Raw genomic sequence first — 10296 nt, forward strand, 5'->3', positions numbered from 1 at the left:
TTAACTATTTGGAGAAAACCACAGAGTTGAAATATTAGTTATATTATAGCACAAAGTATAATGTATCTGCTTTGTTTTGTAACCTAGTCTTGTAATGAATGCTTCTCGACTTAGCTTCCACTGTAGTTGGTGTAGTAGGCTAGTAAGCCAGGCATGATTACAGTTTATGTTAAAACATATGCACACACAATTGAATCTATTCTGAACTATTTGATCTTGTGTTTTTGGCTTTGTAAGTTCTCTGGGAACTGTTTTTAGTTTTTAAGTTCTCCACCTTAATATTTGGTGCTTAAAATTAAATTGAATATGTCCCATATATCTACCTTTTCTCTTTCATTAATTTGTTTTTATTGCCATGCATTTTGTGAAGCACTTTTTAAGCTTGTTTAGATAAGTGCTATACAAATAAAGTTATTATTAATATATCACTCATACTATAGCCCCATGCACACCTCTGCAGCATGTGGATAAACCCAAAAGTTGACAGACTGTGATTGGATGTTTGCTGTTCAGGGCAGGGGGTTTGGTGAATAGTTTCTGTAATTACTGTTCATCCCTGAAGTACTTGAAGTAACAGAGACATTGTTTTGTTTCAGGGCTCAGGCGATCATCTGTGTACATCTCTGTGCAGTAACCAGGTCGAGGCAGAAGTGATTGTTCACTCAGAGCTGTCAGATCCTGGGAGGGAGAGAGAGGAGAAAGGCAGTGAGAGGGAGGGGGACTCTAACAGCACCAGGGGACCTTCATTATCAGAGGACAGATATTACCCTTTGAGCCAGCCAAGTCTGCCGGGAGAGGAGGAACCTCTAGAAAAACTATCGCTGGCCCAAAGACCCTCGAGTTTTCCTTCAATCAAGTTGGAGGGTAATCACAACGGGGAGCTGGGAGGCACAGGAGACCAGCCGATTGTGAACGTGCAGCCACAGCAGGACACAGGGCTCACCAATGGCTTCCACTCCCCAAAGACTGTGAGGTCTGTGCTGAGGTCAGAGCATTTGGAGAATGGCGACTCCAGACACCGCCCTCCTGCACCGGGGAAGGTCATCTCTGTCGGTCTGTCCCCTTCCCCCTTTGTCAGCTCCGGCCTTGTACACTCTACCTCAGCAGCACACAGTTATCTGTGCCCGTAGTGCTTGCGTAGGGGGCATCGGCCCCTCCACAAACACAGAGACATCAGACTGATTTTCTTTCAGAAGTACAAATGTACCCAGCAAGATTGTTGAAGGATTATTTTTATGCACCTCATTATTGGATTTCTTTCTCTTTCTCTTCCCTGCAAAGTTTTTATAAGTACTTTGAATCCATTGTTTCATACGTGTGTATTCAGTATACATATACAGTATATTTTTTCTGGTAGAGCACTGTATATATGCTTTCTCTAGCATTGCAACCATGCAGTCCTCTGGGTTTCTTTTCTGTCCATAGGAGAGAGAAAAAAAATTCAACCAACCAGATGAGAGTGGATAGAAAGAGGCTATTCCCACTGTGTCACACATGGCTCTGTTCCACTCAGGAATGAGAGAAGGCCTGGAACGTTCCCAGAACGAGCGAGCGAGCACTTGGACAGGTTGCAATCGCGGATGGGAGGATCAGAAGTGGAGGCTCGGTGGGTCGCTCTGGGCTTCGTCACGTGGATGCTGCTTTACTGTGGCACTGAGGAATAAGCCTTAAAGAGTATATACTGTATCTGCACACTCTGAGAGTGCAGAACACCTGTGTTTCTCTCCAGCCTCCTGCTGTCTCAGGGTCCACACACACACTGAAACACACAAAGCTAAAAAGCATGGCTTGTTGTGCGGTATTTCACAGAAACTCAGTTGGTCGCATACATTTACACACACATTTCCTGACTGGAGTGTGGGGGTCTCAGGTGCCTACATATTGTAGGTGCATTTATAGTCTCTGTATATTTCTATAGATTATTGTATTCAGAACAAGTTCAAAAAACATGTCAACACTAAGGAAGAAAACAAACTAAATATAAAAGATGTTGAGTGTACAGATTTGGTACACGTGACGTTTTCCTGGCCAAAATTCTATGTATCCAGGTGTTGTGAATTTGTAAACCAGGGACCCTCAGTTGAAAAGTGAAGTTGTTTTTATTTTTCTCATTCTGGAATCAGAAGTATTTACATGGTTTAATTGCGGTGGTGGGAGAACTATGTTACAACAACCAATCTACAGACCACTCTGCTGGTTTGGATCCCAGTTAAGGATACACCACTGTCCACAATGTTGTTGAGATACTGATGCTGCTAATTAGAGCCAGTTATCATTTTCAGCTCAGTATAAGAAGTTCATGTATAAGGAAATGCAATGTTTTTTAAAGGTTTCGAGGGAATCTTGATTTGACTGACCTGATTCAGGTGTATGGAAAATTTCCACAATGCTTTAGTCTGCCCAGATATAAAAAAGAATTTGATCAGGAAAAATAAGTCTATTTGCTATTGTTTGTTTTACTTTCGTACTCCTCAGTACGTATTGGATCAATATATACATAAAGATTTATGCTTTTCGGTTTAAAAGGGGGAACTGGTGCATCCCTACTCCTTATCAACAGCCCTACCTCATTTCTTTTCAGGATGCTTTCCAGTGTGGTGTTATTAGTGTTAATGTAATTAGAAAATTTTTAAGATCTTTTTTCTTAATTTGACAGCCTTTCCTCTTTGCAGAAATACTCATCAATACACTGACTGAAATGTTCTCCTGTTACGTTCAACAGGATATCATGTCGCTTTTGTGCATCGCAGCCTCTTGACAGATTTAAAGATTGTCTCACTCAGTATTATGTTACGGTTGAACCCATTCAGAGAACATGCAAATCATGTGAAACTAGTTGGAGCTGATTTCCTCCAGTTGTATTTCCTGTCACAGTGATGCTAACAATAGACAAGGAAATAAATAGCTCCTGCAATTTGACACTTGTGCCACTTGTGCGCCCTAATGGATGTTTTAAGGAATATATACATAAAATGCAAAACCACAAAGACAAGAGCAACACCAAAGAATAAAATATCTGCTTACACCAGCATTTAAACCTTTTCGTGACAAAATCAGTCAATTCCGTTCCCAAATGTTCTTTACAGAGTTCATCTTGGGTGAACTTTTACACCGATGACTGATGGCAACCTGTCTCGGCAGTGTGGGCCTGTCAGGACAGAGAGGAGCTATAATCACTTATTAGCTGTTTTGCCCCATTAACTTTTATTTGACCTCCTCTGTCAAGAGTAGAAACAGAGCAGTGGTTTGATGACAGTTATAAAACTGAAGTTTATGGTCTAAATACATCTTTTGCATAAACTGAGTGACCTTATTGTCTCCTGAGCAACACAAGCAACAAAGTATTGTGCAATATTAAACAAAAAGCTGCCAAGGGTAAGTAAAGTGAGCAGTGTAGACAAAATATAAAGAGAAGCATAGGAAATGGACTCGTGCTGGAATGGCCTTCCAGCCAGCACAAATAAACAGCTTAAACAAGGATGGAAAGAGAAAAAAGTAAAACCACTCACTTATGGAGTATAATATATATTTAAAAAAAACTTCAAAATGAGAAAGGGACCCTGGAGAGTGCATACCTACGCCGAGCCAAATGCCAAATATCCCCATATACACATCAGTGAAAAAGATTCCCTGGATCCTCCTCGTTATCCTCTAGTTCTTTCTTGGGTTATGCCCCACCCCTCCACAAAATTTCCTGGAAAATCATTTTTGTGTAATCCTGCTAACTAACATACAAACAAACGCCGATACAAACATAACATCAGTGGCAGAGGTAAAAATCCTATGCATAAGAACCTACAGCTAAAACCTGGCCCTGTCACCTGTAGGGGCATCTAACAGCCCACGAGATTAAGTGTGTCAAGTGCATTTAAAGCACAATTTAAACCTGCTGAGCAGCCTGCAGTGCTGAGTTCAGAGCGTTAACGGCGTACACAGCTTCAGGATATGTGCTACTCTGGAATTAGCCTTCTGTGAGAAGGAAGGAAATTGAAAAGGTTATTAGTCAGGTGTGATGGGTGCTTTAGAACCTAATGATTTCTGCTAGGGGTTGGAGATCATGTCCAATAACTCTTTTCTGTCCTCAGCTGTCATGTTGCCAAACCACTCAGTTATTGCTTAAGTTAGGATTCCCTCCATTGCTGCTCTATAAAACTGCAGCCTGCCATTTCTGGATATGATACATTTTTTATAGATGTCTTAAAAAGAATTGTCCAGTGTCCAGATCATTATTTGACTCCTTCAATGTCCAGTCAGTTGGAGCATGTCTCAGAATATCCATCACTCTGGGAGGGTCCATCCTATCCTGCAGGGTTTCGTGGCTTACAGGCTCTGACAGTACTCGGGAATGAGAAAAACAGCGTTACGGTCCAATTCCCCAAAGGGAGCTCTCACTACAGTATGAAACACCCATGGAATAACACAAAAACACTGATCGAGTATTTTGTCCCCCTTGGTAGCTATAAAAATTTCCTTTCTATACCCAGGCAATGCTTTTCTTAAGCTCACAGGAAATCTTGCAGTAGCGAAACTATATGTCAGCTGTTGTCCCAGCTTTAGGAGAGATCTATACAACCAAGATGCAAAAGGAAAGCAAATCCCAGACGGAATAATACCACATATATACAGCTTCCACAGGGTCTTGCGGACCAGCTCCTCTCTCTTATTTCCAGGGTTTTTTCCTGCTGAATGTGCGAGTCTGACAATTTCAGAAACATCAAAGTGAGATTAAAGACAAAACTATGGCAAACCTTCATATTTGATCAAACAGTGCTGACTGTCCATGCGCGAACAAGGAAAACAAACACAGCATGAGACACGCCATGTCATTATATTCCAAAATAAGTTCAACAAGTAGCCTTGCAAGCATTCACTATTGCTGCCTTCAAATGGGGTCTCGCTTACTGTGTTCACTAGACGAGTCCATATCTACTTCGTCTGGCATTCACAACTTTGGACCACAGAAGGATAATTGGATAATTGAATATATTATCATTTATGTTGTATAGTGATATGATTTTTTTATATTCATAAAGAAAATGGAGATATTCCCAACCACCTCATATTTTCCGTCTGAATTATTGCCTTTGCATTTACTGCATTACGTTTAATAAATAATAGCTAGCTATCATTAGCCTCTGTGGCTTCTAAACACCAACAGTGATGTGAACATTAGCATCCAGGAATCTGTTACCTCGGAGCACTGTTCTCATGACTTAACCCCTTCAACGTCATGCACGTTTCAAACTTTGTAACCACAAGCTCACAAGATCCATTTGAAGGCAGCGTATGTCACCACCTATCTCAAGTCAACAAGCAAACATACCACTCTTGACCTGCAGGTGGCACATATGTTAAAATTACAGCAGCTTCAACACAATAACTGGCAGTTAAAAACTGGTTCACATCAAAGACTATTTTAAGGAGGCTATTACTATTAACTATATTCACTACTGATGAAAAGAAAAGACCAGTGTTACTCCTATGAGTGTATCTGTAGATAATCTACATGATGCTTAACATGAGCCAATGTTGGGGTGATAATGATAATATAACTATATATACAGTATATATATACACAACTCATTAGAGCATGGAGTCAAGCGCTGTTGTATATGATGTCTCGTCTCTCAGGTGGTTTTCTTCTAGTCATCCATCAGTGCAAAGGGAAGGGCGAACCCCCTCTATCCTGCCTGTATTTTCTACCCATGTCCATGCAACTGTTATCTCACCAGCTCAACTCAAAACATCAGCAAACAGGAATGTAAACAGTTTCTCGTTACATGTACGACATCTCAAGATCTTCATGATTGTGTTTGCTTTGCAACCTTTATTGTTCTTGGTCTACTAAACAAAAAATGCACGTATGGTATCTCAAAGAGACGTTTTCTTGGCGCTGCATGTATGTTCTTAACAGAAAAGGTTATTATGTTCTTTCACTGCAGTAGCAGCCATACAGGGACAGGCGTCTGTCCTGGGTCACTTCAAGACATGTTCATCAATTTTTTTGTGATTCGATTTTTTAAATACACAGCGGTCACTTCACTGCTCTGTTTGGTAAGCCACACTTAAAAAAGGTATGTAAACAGCAGGCTCACACAAGGAAGCAAACTGCTTACAGTCACCAATCTGAAGTGGCATCATGTTTTATTTGTGGCCACGAACCAATCAGCGATGTCACTTCAGGTTTTAATCTCTGTGAAAGTGAAGCACCTGTTGTGGCATCATTGATTCTGGTGCCTGTTTAAAGCTCCAGTGTGTAAGATTTAGGTGACAGGGATTTATTGGCACAAATTGAATATAAAATAATCCTCATGATTTTTTCACCAGTGTGTTTCATCAAAATTGTATGAATTGTTGTTTCTTTACCCTCAAAATGAGTCCTTTATATTTAAATTCTTTATATTTACATGGAGGGGATCCTCTCTATGGAGGCCGCCATGTTTTTAACAGTCGTCCAGACTGGACAAACTAAACACCTTTTGAGTTTTTATGACAACTGAAGACTACCACAGGTTCTCTGTCATGTTTGGAAGGGGAGGGTGAAGAGAGGGGTGTTCAGCTGCAACAGACAATTTCGCCACTAGATGTCACTAAATTCTACACACTGTACCTTTAAATGGATACAGAGCAGTGTGGTTTGATTATCACTTGCTCAGCTAAAGCAAACCACCAAAACTGTCTACTTAATGACCCAGGTTCTTTTCTGATACTGTTCTATATTGATAACTGTCTTTTATCATCATCATCATCCTCAGACACTTGTACGTCCTGAGTCCAGATAGAAGCAGAATATTCTCAAAAACATTCCAGTTTGATATCTTAAACATACCTCTCTCTCAGTCCAGGTCGGTCAGCCTTGATTAGCCATGCTACCTTAAGAGATGCGCTAAAACGCCCCAGACTGTGTTCCTGCCCCTCAGGAACACAGTTCAGTTCCTCCATTTGCTACAAGATCAGCAAGTAATGGAGCTAAAACGTCAGTGTTTACTATCAAGTGAACAACATAGTATAACAATCACTGAAGAGGGAAGTTGAGGCAACGCTTTATAGGCTTTTCACATATTATTGTCTTAGGTGAAGTCTCGCATCCAAGATTGTAAAATCGTTATTACAAATTATGGCTAATAATAAATAATACATTCAGTTTTTAGATTTTATTTTTTATGTATGTTTTAAAAAAAAAATTAAAAAAAAGCAATAGCAGCTGTTCATTTTTGAACCATGGAAGATTTGGTGAAAAAGCCCCACTGCAGACAGACCACAGACCCATTTGGCACTTCAGTAGATTTAGACGGAACATATTCTGCTGATGATTTCCTCCTCTGTCTGCAGTAATAGCTGAATGAGTAAATTCTCTACTGCAGTGGACACATTTGCTCTAATAGACATTCAACACATTTGGAAATTGGTTGATTTGTGCCAGTGAGTTGCAGTTTTTCAATTCAACAAAAACACTATCACAGCTGCCATTATCTAATATTAAATATTCTGTTGATGTTTTTTTAGTTGCATACACAATTTAAAATCTCTTTCTTGCTGTTCCTACAGATTCATTTAAATCATGTTGTTTTGCCTGTGTTATCAGTCTTGATGCAGTAGTGGGTTATTATGGTGGGCGGCGCTGAAAGGAGAGTTAGTATAAAGCCTGCCTCCAGCAGAGAGGATGTATGCTCTCCTTATAGGAGCTCCTTTAACTCTTTAAACAATTTTTTCCTTTTGTTTGTCTTTTTGTTTTGCTCATGTTTTTATTTCACAGAGATGATAATTACTTCAATTATTATGTTTATTTCATCCTCTTTTGGAAGGGTTTGATTAGAACATTATACCTCTGATCGATTTCTTGATTCTGCATATTTTATAATGAGTAGGTACATATTTCAGTTTTTTTTTAAATAGAAAACAGAATAGAGCATCTTGTTTTACCTCAGTGTGAGTCTCTACTCATTACAGTGGCCTGGATGGTTTTACGAATGGTGAAGAAATGAGGGGAGGAGGAGGGGTCAGTGGAAGTAATCAAAGCTGACTTTTACATTGTTATTCTGGTTTGAATTAATTGGTACTCGTGTTTTAAATAAAAATCAGAAGAAGAAAAAAACAAGAAGACACCTGAGTAACACGCTTAAAGTCAATTTTACAACTTTGACACAACCAAGGTGACTGAAGTACGAAGCAGGTAGAAGGGCTAAAGGGACGTCCTCACCAAGCAGATCATACCTCTTAGTGCAGCCATTTAGAAATAATTGTCTCTTTTCAACTCAGGTGCCCCATCTTTGTAGAGGATCATGCCAGCATATCTCACTCAGATACATGTCATTTGTCGTCAAACAAAGCCTCGTTTTGTCCTTTTTGGAAAAGCTAATCAAGGAAACTCTTATGCACAGATGATATTTTTGTTTTGTACAAATCGCTCAGTGTATTTTCTGTCTCTCTGGCTCTTCTCTGTACATTGTGGTGCTTTGTGGTGAGCTGCTTTGTCCAGTGATGTCACACTTTTTTGTATGTCTTTCTTCCTCTGGTTTTAGTGTGTTCCCAGCTCAGCTGTGCTTCTCAGAATGTGTACACAGACTCATAGGACTCTGCAGTCGTGTGCCACCAGCAGGCGCTCTGCAGCTACTCAGATACCTTTGTAATCAATGTTGTGTGCCAAACAACACCTCATGTCAGACACTACTGTAGGAGCAAGTAATAGATTAGCACTTCTTCTTGGGCCGTGAGCAACTGTGGGCTTTCATCTTTACATTTATAGAAGTGCAATTTTCTTAGTCTGTGTACCGACAGATGGAGTTCTCAGTGTTAGTCATTGCGGCTGTGGCCATGATTCACAATATAACATTGCTTGGTTACAGTACAGGTAGAACTCGTGGTTTGTAGAAATATTTCCACTGTGTTAACATGAACGTGAAAACGTGAAAATGTCAAAACTCTCACAGCGACTCTCAAGATGTCTGTGGAAACTACTCTTCTGTAAATAAACATCGAAGAAAAGCCAAAGTGTGATTCTTTCTCCAGCAACCTCAAATCATTTTTCTTTTCTGTCACTTTTGTCTCAAAAGATTTATCAGTCAATTTAACTCCCTGTGTGAAATGCTTTTTCTGACATTTAACACACCAGGGAGTTTGTCTTCTTATTTATTTCTTGCCAGATTGCAATTGTTTTTATCTTTATTGTTTATCTCAGGGTGTATTGGATTTATCATGTTTGTATTAATGAATTAACATTAATCTCATCTTATTAACCATGGGAAGAGAGTAAGGCAAAATATTCTTATGGTTGATTTTGTGTATGATTATTTCAAGATAATGAAATAACCTTAAAAATGCAGTTATTCACATTTAATGCAATTAATTATAGATTACAATTTATTAGAACATATCAAAATATAAAGTACGTCCACACTCAAGCATGCAATTTATTCAATGATCACTGAAGATTCAATTTATTATTTTCAGTCAGCAAGTTTTTCTTATGGCAGTTTAGCTTTGTTATTTCGTTGTTTATGCCTGAATGGCTGCATCCCTCCTTGCTCCCCCAGTCTTAATGCCAGGCTAACTTACTAAGCTAAAGTAACTAGCTGCTCTTGCTTCATAATGACTTCACAGCAATTTAATGGTCAGAATGTATATAGCGCTTTAGAGTGCCGTTCTGCCATTCACCTATTCACCCACACATTCAGACTGCAATTTAAAGTTATTGCCTACTTTGGAAATGGAATGGAGAAGCCAGGGATCAAATCGACAACCTTCTGGTAAGTGGACGCCCAGTGATATTAATCTTCTCATCTAACTCTTGGCAACAATTTTGTTTCTGAGTTCAGCATTTCTTACAAGGGACAGTTTAACCATTTACATATTACAGCATTAACATAATCTTATTAATTTCCTAAAATAATGTAGAATGCAATGAATGAATGGAGTCACTTTATCTTCACTGAAGTCCCAGCTCCACTGAAGGATAGTAGGTTATATACACATAATGTGATGTGACCAGGGCCCAAGTTACAGTTAAATACATCGTGCTTCTAACAAACAGGCCTCCCTGCTTCCCTGTGGACATAGACTTCAGTCAGGAGCCATGTCCTCAGCTGCTTCATGCCCCACCCTTCTCATTCCAGCACAGCCTGAGGACAATCATCACTCATACTTAAAGACACCGTTCTTGTACTGACCACTCGAGGGCAGTGTGGTCATTCATGGTGATTCGAGAAGCAGAGCAGAATAACCTGATGCCACTCCCATTAGGAAAGACTGCTGCTGAGTGTTGGACCTCACATCTGATCAGATGTAGAGAAGTGTGCT

The 10296-nt window shown here is 39.7% G+C and overlaps 1 protein-coding gene across 1 annotated transcript in view; it reads left to right on the forward strand.

Moving 5' to 3' along the window:
- Positions 1-8976, forward strand: part of igdcc4 (immunoglobulin superfamily, DCC subclass, member 4) — a 56980-nt gene extending 48004 nt beyond the window's left edge. The window contains exon 20 of the mRNA XM_020079688.2: positions 597-8976. Coding sequence (XP_019935247.2) covers positions 597-1130 — 534 coding nt within the window. The 3' untranslated portion in view covers positions 1131-8976. The remainder of the gene's footprint in view (positions 1-596) is intronic.
- The last annotated feature ends 1320 nt before the right edge of the window (positions 8977-10296 follow it).

The sequence above is a fragment of the Paralichthys olivaceus genome, chromosome 1, assembly GCF_024713975.1.
Source record: "Paralichthys olivaceus isolate ysfri-2021 chromosome 1, ASM2471397v2, whole genome shotgun sequence".
Classification (NCBI taxonomy): domain Eukaryota; kingdom Metazoa; phylum Chordata; class Actinopteri; order Pleuronectiformes; family Paralichthyidae; genus Paralichthys; species Paralichthys olivaceus.